Below are 10,800 nucleotides of genomic sequence, written 5' to 3'. Positions count from 1 at the left end.
TTTGGTGTGGGAGATCTGGGTTCAATTCCCACTCCGATACATCCACCAAAGTGTCCCTGAGCAAGACACTTAACCACTATTTGCTCCAGAGGCGCGCGGCCTCTGACATACATAACAATTGTAAGTCGATTTGGATAAAAGCGTCAGCTAAATGAACTGTATTAGTAATAGTATTAATGTGCCGGATCAGCATTGAGCCTGCCATCATCTGCAGACCTGTGTTCTTTTTTTCCATTTGCGTTGCATTCTGGGAAGAAGGCAAAGAGTACGAGCCAATCAGAATAGGACGGGTCTTCATTAAATGTGGTGGGGTAAAAGTCAATCAGACTATCGTAAATAATAGATTGTGCTTGTGCCAATGGCTGTGAAAGAGGTCATTTGGCGTGCGGTTAAGAGAGGACACTTTAACATTTCCAAAAACTCTCTTTGGTTAAGCTGCTGCTAAGGTTGCTGACCCCTGGTTTGGATCCTAGAACCTTGTAACTCTAACCAACCACATCCTGGCATGTAGCAGGTGTGTATATTTTGAACAAACATTTAACAACTACATTTCCAATGACACAGAGGTGTGTTCACAATAGGTGAATTTTCCTCGTGGAGTAATCAGTTTGTGAAAACAGAGTGAACGAAGATGATCGAAGGCTGCGACCTACCCGCCGAGCAGAGCTATCCTCAGGTTGTCTTTGAACACTGGATTTAAAATGTAGCCCTGCAGACCACCCTGCAGCTGCTGACTGTGCCAAAGGCGGAGTCCTGCCAACACCGAGACACACTCGTCATGATCCCTGCAAGCAGACAAAGAAACTCATAATGAACGCAACTGTTTTTATCTGAAAAGTGAAGTCACAGTTATTCTCCAGCTAAATCGGTGATAACAGAGCTGCTAACCCTGAAATTCCTTTCACCTTAATGATGTTTAAGAGGCGGTTTCACCCGGTAAGAATCCAATCCTGGTGGTGACATTCTCCCTCAAATGGACAGATCCCATCATACTATCTGACAGAGAGTCTGCTAATTGCATCCACATTTCTCTCACTTGTCTTCCTTGTGTCTAAGTCCCGTGGAGAGCAGCACACCCATGCCAGGAGGGAAAAAGCATGCAAAGAGACATTCTTTCTGATCACAGCAGGGTGGGATCAGTGTGTGTGTGTGTGCACACACTTTTACTGTAGTAATACAGGCACACAGTTCTCACTGCCAGAGACACTGACACTGGATGTTCACTGCTCAGCCTGTTCTCCAAAGTTGACTCTGATACATTTTACAGAGCGTTAGCGGAGTTTCAGTCGGAAAAATGCTGCCTGGGAAAAGCAATTCAGTTCAATGTAATTCAGTGTGGCCGCTGGCTCGAGAGAATTCTTTTTTTAAATGAGTCAGGAAGCGGACAGCAAAGCTCAACTTTAACGTCAAAGCATAGTTTCTGTCACTCCTGTGAGGAATTCTAAGAAATGACAACACCGTGGGAGGCTCGGAGCATCCACGTGACACATGCCTTCTGTGATCGCACACCGCTTCTCTTCATGAGGAGGTCATTAGCTTGTCATTTTTAGATCGTCTTCGTCTCCAAAGCTGCGGTTTCCTTTCTCAGCGGTGCCGTGCATCACTTAAGCTATTGTGCGTGAAAACACAGCCATACTGAGAAATACAGAAAGAGATGTGGGGAGCTGATGGGCTTAATTAGCTTTGTAGCAACTCGTAGCAACGGCTTGAATGTAACGGGTGTTCATTAATATGAAATAGATAAACACTTTAGCTTTAATATCAAACAAGAGAAATTTTTCCCCTCTTCTTAAAATGCTCGTGAATCGATACTAGAGCAGCTACTTCCTTGTTAACTTCTTAAGTTATAAGAGCATCTGTCTCCACAAAAATCATCTGTTGAGTGTTTGATAGTTATTTGTGCTTTACAACGTAATCACAGTGAAACAATCATAAAATGATCACTCTCTCTCTCTCTCTCTTCCCTCGGCCGATCTGGCAGTGTGTGTAGAGCCTACAGGACACTGAGGAATCCAAGTACAACACACTAGATCTGCTGGTGTACAGCTGGACTGGAGTATGTGATGTTAGCTGTTATGAGTGTAACTTAGGGCTGGGCAATATAACAATGTTGTATCTATATCGCGATTTGAAACTAGATATTGCCTTGTATTTTGGATATATCGTAATATCGTGATATGGTGTTGTCTTTTCCTGGTTTTAACCCTCAAGTTGTCCACGGGTCAAATTTGACCGTTTTTCAGTTTTTTCATCCCAAAAATGGGCGTTTGAAATAAGCTGAAAATATCAAATAACTTTGAAAATAAATCACAAAAAGCAACCACAACATTGAAAAAGTGACAAAAATGTCAGAAAAAACGATAACTTTTTTTCATGGTTGACAGGAAGACAACACGAGGGTTATAGGCTGCAGTACAATAAAGTGATGTCATTTTCTGAACTTACCAGACTGTACCTAAGTCATTAAACCATTTCTGGAGAATATTTATCAAAAATCTCATTGTCTAAATAACATTTTGTTAAAGCACCAATAGTCAACCATACAATATCGTTGCAATATTGACATTGAGGTATTTGGTCAAGAATATCGTGATATTTGATTTTCACTCTATCACCCAGCCCTAGTGTAAACCCCCCGCCCATTCCCAGCAGTGGTTGATTGGTATGCATGGCTCCAGGTTGACCCAGGTCATGTCTGACTTGTCATGACCAGGTATCAACCCGTGTTGACTGGCTTGGTTGGAATTTCCAAAAGCAGGGTTGATCCAGCCCAGGTTATTGGTGTGAAAGAGGTATCAGATGCAAATGATGTAAGATGAACATCAGTTTAGATGAGAACCCTTTTAGATCTCTTGGTGCAATCATCCCATTTGTTTCACTACAAAGAGTTAATTACAGATAGATGATTTTATAATATAACAACCAATGAAATAGAAAAACTTAATGGGATACTATTAGCAAAAAGACAACATGGTGGGAATTTGTATTTGAACAAAATGTATTTGTATCACAAGTATGTAATGTAAATATATGCAAAAAACATGAAAAAAAACATGGCCTGGTTAATTGGCATTTCTTTAAACCAATCATAATCGTCTTGGGTGGTGCTACGCACCAGACGGAGCAACGGCACCTCGGCAACAGAGCAATCCCAGAAGTGGAATGTCGTGGATTTAGACTATGTTATGGCCGATACCTGAGCCACTTAATATGGTCAGCTTAGCCACTAATATGGATCTGGTGTATTAAATCGATGCATCCAACACTGAATACAGTTTGATTAAACCAGAAAACACGACTGATCATTGCCAATGACATGATAAAATTAATTTTTACATTCAATCAGTCACAGCAGGCTGCTGACTCTGCTTGTAGTCCCACAGATTTATTACCTTACCAGAGATCAGTCAGTGGGTTGAGGCAGTAGCGTGCGTGTGCTTGTGCGTCTGTGTGTGTGTGTGTGTTGCGTACAGTCACGGAGTATCAGAAGTGTGGAGGGGTTCAGAGCACGCAGACTTTAAGAAGAGGTTGTACAAAGTATATTTTGTAACTTAATCACTAGTTATTAATATTACACCCATATTGAATGTCATCGTTTGTTCATAACAGCATACAAAATGTGTTAATTTAATAGAATATAAGAATTTGATTTTGTGTTATAAGTGTTTTAAAAAACGTTTTTGACAATTTACATCTTATGTTCCTTTAACTTTGTATATTTAAGTTAAAAAATACACATTTCAAAGTTTTTGTTGCTTATTTTCTGGATTTTCCTTGATAATCAAGTAACCTCATGATACCATTATATCGCAACATTGTAAATTGCAATTTTACTTATTCTCCACATCATACAGCCCTACTTTACATAAAATGATTCCAATGAGTTTGACACATGGAAGCATACACATTTTCAATGTGGCTCGGGAAAGGGAAGTTTGGGGTCCCCTACTGGAGCTGCTGCCCCCGCGACCCGATACCGTAGAAGCGGATGAAGATGGATGGATGAAAAAGAAAGCACTGATATCAGATCTGTATTCTTTATCCGAGGACACCCTGAGATGAGGTAGCAGAGTCTGTATCAGAGAGGAGGAGCTGGATTGGTGCATCCCTAATTCAGGTACTTGGTACCGGGTGAATGACAGCATCTGCTGCCCACACCTTCCAGGAGACTGACAGGCTGTCTGCTTACAACAGCTTACACAGCATTCATCACAGAGGTTTTTAGAAAACCAATGTGGATGTAAATAATAATAAAAAAGAATAACCTCACTCGCTCACCAACAGGACAGCGGGAGAAATGTTACAACGTGGTACAAGAGCGTAATTAAAATTGTTCATCCTACTGACAAATCTGCTACAGGTGTAATGAAGACATGACTTACTTCTGACTGTCTATTTTCACCCACAATGCCAGTGCTGCCTGCGGGAGAGGCTGGTCCAGGAACAGCATACGCATCACATAGTTCTTGGCCAGAGAGGGGAGGTCCCTGTAGAAGATCGAACACAATATAATCTGACCCACCTAAGTCCCCGGGACTTGTCACAGCAACACCATGAGCATCAGTATGTGTTCCGGCCAACATACCTGTACACAGCCAGACATGTTGCTGGGTGGTTGTACAGTCGGTCCAATATTTCAGGACTCAGCTCTCGCAGGTATTCATGCAGATTCTTACACTGCAGATGGACACGTAGCTTCATTATCTGCCAAACAAAAGAGGAATGTCAATGAATGCACGCTCACTGTAAACACGAACATTCGGTCTAACTGGTCGTTCATACCCACGAGGGGAACGTCGCACCAAATCCCCTTTAAAAATCCAGTACTTTATTGTGTCTTTGGTCAGCCCTTAATTTACATCATGATCTAATTACACAAGACTGGAGAGCTTTTATTCTTTGCATCAACACTTTGATTCGGTACACGTTTATTGTACGTTTAATTTTTATTTAAGCGTGACAGTATGCTAATAACAGCTTCCAAAATGATGTGTAGCTAACGTTAACTCACAACAGTCACTCACTCACAACAAAACAACTACAGGGGACAAAGCTCTTAATATTAGTGTATTAGCTTGTATGTAAAAAAAAAAAAAACTATTTACCGTGAAGACGAATATAAAATGTCAACAAATTCCTTACAGTTAAGGTATTTTAATAGTATAAACTATATCATTGCATTGTTGTCATTCTGCAGTTGTCTTTCGCTGTGAAGCCATGTTTGCAAGGCACGTGACCTCCACACGGGCGTCCCTGTTGGTCGAGTTCTTCTTCGGCTATTCTCAATGGCGGTGGTCGAAAGAGCTGAAAAGCGCCGTCCCGCCACATGCTGGACTGAGTTCAGAGCGCGTGGACCGTGATTAAAGGGATACTACACCGATTTAGCGTTAAGCTTTGTATCAGTAGAAATCCGGTGGTATTTTCGAATGACCGTGCTTCACTCCCTCATGTCCCCCTGAGACGAGAGATCTCTGTATTGTGGGTCGGGAAAAAAATCTTCCATTGATGCAAAACGACGACTTTTGCGTCATCTGTAGATTTTTCTAGGCAGTGGACTACAGCCAGCTAGTTACGCATGTTTTCAATCCGTCCACAGGGGGTTTCTTTAGGTGGGACTGTCTTTACCCAAAGCCAGCCAAAGAAAAACTGGATAGGTGAGGTCTAAGACCTTAGCCTGGAGTTTCTCTCTCAATTTTAAAATGGAGCTCCCCACTAGCCCCCCAGGGTACAGGACTGTTCACCTTTTACTTTGGAAATATTGACTTTCGGTTGAGTTGAATTCCTCACTGTCTGTGTATGTCTGTAAATGGTAAGCGTGGCTTGGGAGTGGACTGTAAAGCAGCGAAGCAAATGCATTTTGGGATTTGATGTCTTTCTTCCACATGAGCCAAAAACACATTTCCTGGCTTTTCTAGGCCTAAAAACGGTACAAATTTTTGAAAAGAAATAAATAAATAAAAATAAAAAAATCACATTTCTACTACTTAAAGATATATTCAGCTTTCCAGCAGTGAAATGCCCCTTTAATGAACTCTGACTTATAATCTTTCTTTTACTGTCTATGATATCTAAAAAATGTCTCCCTCAGACTCCACAGGTTTACATTTTTATTAAATGTATTTAATATACGCCACATAAATTAAATATTGATACATTGTCTTCCATAAAAATCTATAGCCTGATTTAGAGATAACTGCAATACAAAGCTGAAAGAAAGTAATACATTGTGTCCACCTGATGAATGTGCAAACAACTCCAAATAATGTCACTCTGGTTCTAGTTACATATTTCCCATAACTTTACAAGCTGAAAATATGTCCGTGTTGTGTTTACAGCCTGTTTGATGTCCCTAGAGGCCAAATGGATTTATGCAGCTTTAATAACATTACAAACAACTCCAGTTGTATAAATGTCAAATCTTGTTCAGCTGTTTAAGTTCATTAACCCTGGAAACTGTATTTTTACAAAAAAAGATCTGCAGCTTTCTTCAGCATCCTGAGAGGAATGGAGAAGGTGAGTTGGACTTGTTCTCAGGAGTCCTCCTTCTCTTGATACCTGGAACACCAAAAGCAAAAAGATCACACAGCAGCACACACTGTTTGAATTCCGTCCCTCCACCCCCAGCATGTTCAGAGGGATTACCTGCAGTGTATACAGGTGAAGAAGACAGTCTGTCCTTCATCTGCTGATCTCATCTGCCTGGTGTGGTAAACCATCCCCTCTTTATTGCATCGAGAGCAGCGCCGGTCAATCTAGAGGGAGCAGGTCACCGCGTTAATACAGAGTATTACAGTATTTTTTTTTTACATAATCTGTGTTTCATTGTTTAACTGCAATGAATTGCTGACATTAGCTAAGGTCTTAAGGCGTATGACTGGTAATTGTGGATTATTGTAGATATTTTTTATTTCAATTGTTAGTTGTTGGTACTTGACCCTTTACACATTCATAACAAAAATAAATGGGGGGGGGGGTGTACAGTTAGAAACAATGTTTTACGATTATTAAAGAGGCGTGGCTTACTTCATAGGCTGTGTGTTTGTGTTATTCCATTATCTGAGTCACATACCAGAGATATAACCAGATGTATCCTGGGATTCATTCAAAACTTTTATTTAAAAAAAAGTAATAAATGAATGTGTTTTACTTTGACTGAAAGAGACAATTACATTGTTAATCGCAATTATTTCTGAGACCATTGTACAGAAAACCTTGGAATTGTACACACACACAGAGAGAGAGAAAGAGAGAGAGAGAGAGAGAAAGAGAGAGAGAGAGAGAGAGAGAGAGAGAGAGAGAGAGAGAGAGAGACTCTTCTTACCACAGCACCCTTCAGCTCAGAGTTGTCCTCGTCCTCTAGAGCCAAGGACGACTGCTCCACAGGGTTGAATATGATCGTCGAGCGGATCTCCTGGCCCGAGAACTCTGGGGGACAGCATTTAGAAAGAAGATATATCAGCAGTTTACATATGGGCTATTTTCTTGAAACTGTTCATAGTGATGTGTGTGGAGTACTTAGTGTACCAGGACCCGTGTTTCTGGAAAAGCACTTTGTAGTTGAATCTTGTAAAAGATACATTTCCAATGCTTAGAGCACCTCCACTGTTAAGGGGTGGAGGAAGAAATCTCAAAGCCAAATTATCTGCATTCATACCGAATGAGCCAAACTTTTCTTTGACTCTTGTTGTTTTAAGAGGCTCTTTTTGGGCTCTCCATCTCTGTACATCACATTACACAACTCCACGTTCCTCTGCTGATTGGCAGTTGTTTGACGACTCTGCTGCGTTCATCACCATCATATTAAAAGTTAGCATCACAGCTTCTTCTCATGTGTTTGCTAAATTGGCTATCTACCGCTGAGCCGCTTTGTTGGGGACGCTCAGCGTGTCTCTGCGTCTCCCAGTCCCCAGGGCTATAGACAGTTTGGATTGACAGGCACATTCAGGTAACTGAGATTTGGCGCCCCCTATTGATGTGGAAATGTATATTGGGGTTTAAAAGTGTAGACCCCAAATATAGGACCCTGTCACTTTTTCAAATTCATAGAGAAAACAAACAAACCTGTTTTATAATTGGGTCAATACAGTAATAGATACTGTAAGAAAATATGTATAGAATAAGTTTAATAAGTGGCCAGATTGGGTTAGTGCATCGGTAGTAGATCGGGGGTGCGGGGGCTTGGTAACCACTGAATCGGAGTGTATCGCTACCGGGCGACCCCTAGTTTCTGTGCCCTCTCGTGGAGGGTGCACATGCTTAGAAGTGAGCGGACATGACAGAGTTGCTACCTGCTACAGGGATGCAGAAGGAGCAGCGGGGGCAGCGGACTGTGTCCTGGAAGCCTATTCCCGGGAGAGGAAGAACATTCCCACATTCTGGGCAGAAGTTAGGGTCACCACCAAAACACGACATGTCTGTGGGAAGGAAAGGAGCAGCTGTACTTTAAAGGAACACGCCACCGTTTGTTGAAATAGGGCTTATCACGGTCCCCCCTAGCTGTATGCATTGTTTTAGTTAGCTTAGTATAGTGAATAGAATCCTATCCACCGTCCAGTTGAACCGACTCGCGTAAAAAAGTCGGTTGTCCCATCGCTATAGGGGAGACCGTGATAAGTCTTATTTCCACAAACGGTGGCAAGTTCCTTTAAGGTAAGGTAGACTGGTAGAAATCCCTCTAACACAATTTACGCTAACAGTTGGTGTTTTTTTCTCTCTCTCGGGCACGCGCACACACACGTTAGGAGGTTGTGGTGGAGCCAACATTGCTAACATTACCCTTTTGTTAACATTCAGGAACTGTGTCAGGCTTTTCTTTAACGTGCTTTAAAAGTCTTTAGGATTTGAGGACTTATGTTGCAAAATACAATTAGAACACTACCATGGCGTGTAAGAATTTAAAGCACAAAACCAGCACAACATTAGAGGCAGCACGTCACTTTAGCACGTGAGAAGGACAACATTACATTTAACTTAAGTCACATTGTCAAATTAGTTTTCACAGCAGAATGTACTTAACTTACTTAACGTTACCTGTTTAATTTATGAGTAACGCGTTGTTACCCACAGATAATACGCGGTTATCGGCGAAAACACCAAACGTCTCGGTCTCTGATGATACCGTAAGTTTCCAATGCGCATGCGCTTGGTTACCATACAGCGGGGTCCTTCTACTCCTCACCGTCGCACGCTGAGACGTCATTGAGTTGCCCTACCATAATATATGAATTTTTTTATTTCAAGAAAGGGTAATACTCCCCCACAAACACTTACTCAGCTAATCAAATTAACTAATACTTGTGTGGGTGATTTGTGTTTCTCAACAGAAAATCGCAGCATTAATAGGAAAATTAGAGCTTTATTCTAGACTGACATTACTATTCCCTATGTTATTCCATACTGGAATGGTATTGTAGAGAATATTCCCTGGATAAAAGTGTGGTCCTTACCTTTCAAATACCTTGTTACTAGTAAAGTGAGAGAAGTTTTGTTTAAATTAATACACCCAGCAAAATCCTTCCTTAAAAGATCCAAACAGGATGAGTCTAACTGCTCGTTTTGTAATAGCGCTGAGGAAAACATCTCACATCTTTTCTGGAATTGTCCCCATACAGTATAACTCTGGTCAGAGTTTCTAAAATTCTTTCATATAGTATTAATCCCCGATTTTTCATTCTGCTTTAAGGATGCTTTCTTTGGTATGTTTGACTTTAAAGCTGAATACGAAGGAATGCTTCATTATAAATCTGTTATTTTTGTATGTTAAATACCACATCCATAGGAACAAATTCAGTGGTTCTAAACCTTTTTTTCTGGTTTTATGACTGAGTTTACATATTACATTGATTCAATTAAATACTCAAAAAATAACAAGGCGCGTGCAGTCTATGTGAGTCATGTGTGACTTCGAAGATTTATCAATAAGGTTTTTTTCTTTTCTTTTTCTTCTATTTCTCTGCCTACCAGCTTGTCCATCTAAGCTCACAGAGACTGGGAATGTACCTCTGTATGATTTGATGAAATGAATGTCAATTGTTAAACGTATGTTGTATTGTATTTGACTTTACGGATCAGTTTAAACTAAAAAAAAAGCAACAACAAAAAAGAGAATGTCCCTTGGAAAACCGTTTGGTCTTTACCTTTTAAATATATGCTTAGTAGTAAAGTGAAAGAAGCTGCCTTTAAATGAATTCACATATTCTATCCAGCAAAGTGGGTGCTTAAACCAGATATAAAACCAGATATGGAATTTGAATGCTCTTTTTGCAAAAGGTAAGATATTTCCCATTTAGTTTGGAAATGTTCCTACACGGAAAAATTCTGGTCCGATGTCGTTGAATTTATCCAAACCGATTTCTCGTTTTGTTTTAAGGATGTTTTCTTTGGTGTGATCGAGCTTAAGACGGATAAGGAAGGAACATATTTCATTGTTAATCTTTTATTTATACTCGCTAAATATCACATTCACAAATGTAAGGGGGCTCTTTCCTGTGTTTGAGAGTGAAGTCAATAAATCATTGGACTCCATAAGATATTCAAAGAACTGTAAAGCTCAGAAGACATATATTCTTCACATGGCTGAATGATGGTGGAACTGGAAGTAATACTATGAGTTGGACTGCTTGTTGATTCGCCTTGCTGGACGTTGCAGACTCCCTGGGATATGATTTGTTTATGTATTTATTTTGTAGTTGTGTGTATGTGTACTTGGATATGTGTTGTTTGTAACTGCAAATGCTCTCTATAAATTAATTAAATGAAAAAATGTATTCAAATCTTTCAAATACAAAACATGCATTTTTA

General features: G+C 40.4%; 2 protein-coding genes across 6 annotated transcripts in view; both read right to left on the bottom strand.

Annotated features, from left to right (window-relative positions):
• gtf2h4 (general transcription factor IIH, polypeptide 4) overlaps nt 1–5,312 on the bottom strand; it is a 13,292-nt gene extending 7,980 nt beyond the window's left edge. Inside the window, exons 1-4 of the mRNA XM_032536242.1 lie at nt 5,106–5,312; nt 4,586–4,704; nt 4,383–4,487; nt 654–785 (exon numbers count right to left, since the gene is read on the bottom strand). Coding sequence (XP_032392133.1) covers nt 654–785; nt 4,383–4,487; nt 4,586–4,701 — 353 coding nt within the window. The 5' untranslated portion in view covers nt 4,702–4,704; nt 5,106–5,312. The remainder of the gene's footprint in view (nt 1–653; nt 786–4,382; nt 4,488–4,585; nt 4,705–5,105) is intronic.
• Nucleotides 5,313–5,958: 646 nt separating this feature from the next.
• polr1h (RNA polymerase I subunit H) lies at nt 5,959–9,176 on the bottom strand (the record flags this gene model as incomplete). Of its 5 annotated transcripts, XM_032536281.1 has the most annotated exon segments (6): nt 5,959–6,555; nt 6,643–6,752; nt 7,322–7,425; nt 8,289–8,416; nt 8,855–8,874; nt 9,031–9,134. In XM_032536281.1, coding segments are annotated over 4 exon segments (363 nt in total). In that variant the 5' UTR covers nt 8,413–8,416; nt 8,855–8,874; nt 9,031–9,134.
• Nucleotides 9,177–10,800: the final 1,624 nt, after the last annotated feature.

This window comes from Etheostoma spectabile, chromosome 14 (assembly GCF_008692095.1).
Source record: "Etheostoma spectabile isolate EspeVRDwgs_2016 chromosome 14, UIUC_Espe_1.0, whole genome shotgun sequence".
NCBI lineage: Eukaryota > Metazoa > Chordata > Actinopteri > Perciformes > Percidae > Etheostoma > Etheostoma spectabile.
This window is presented reverse-complemented; position numbering and strand designations above follow the sequence as displayed.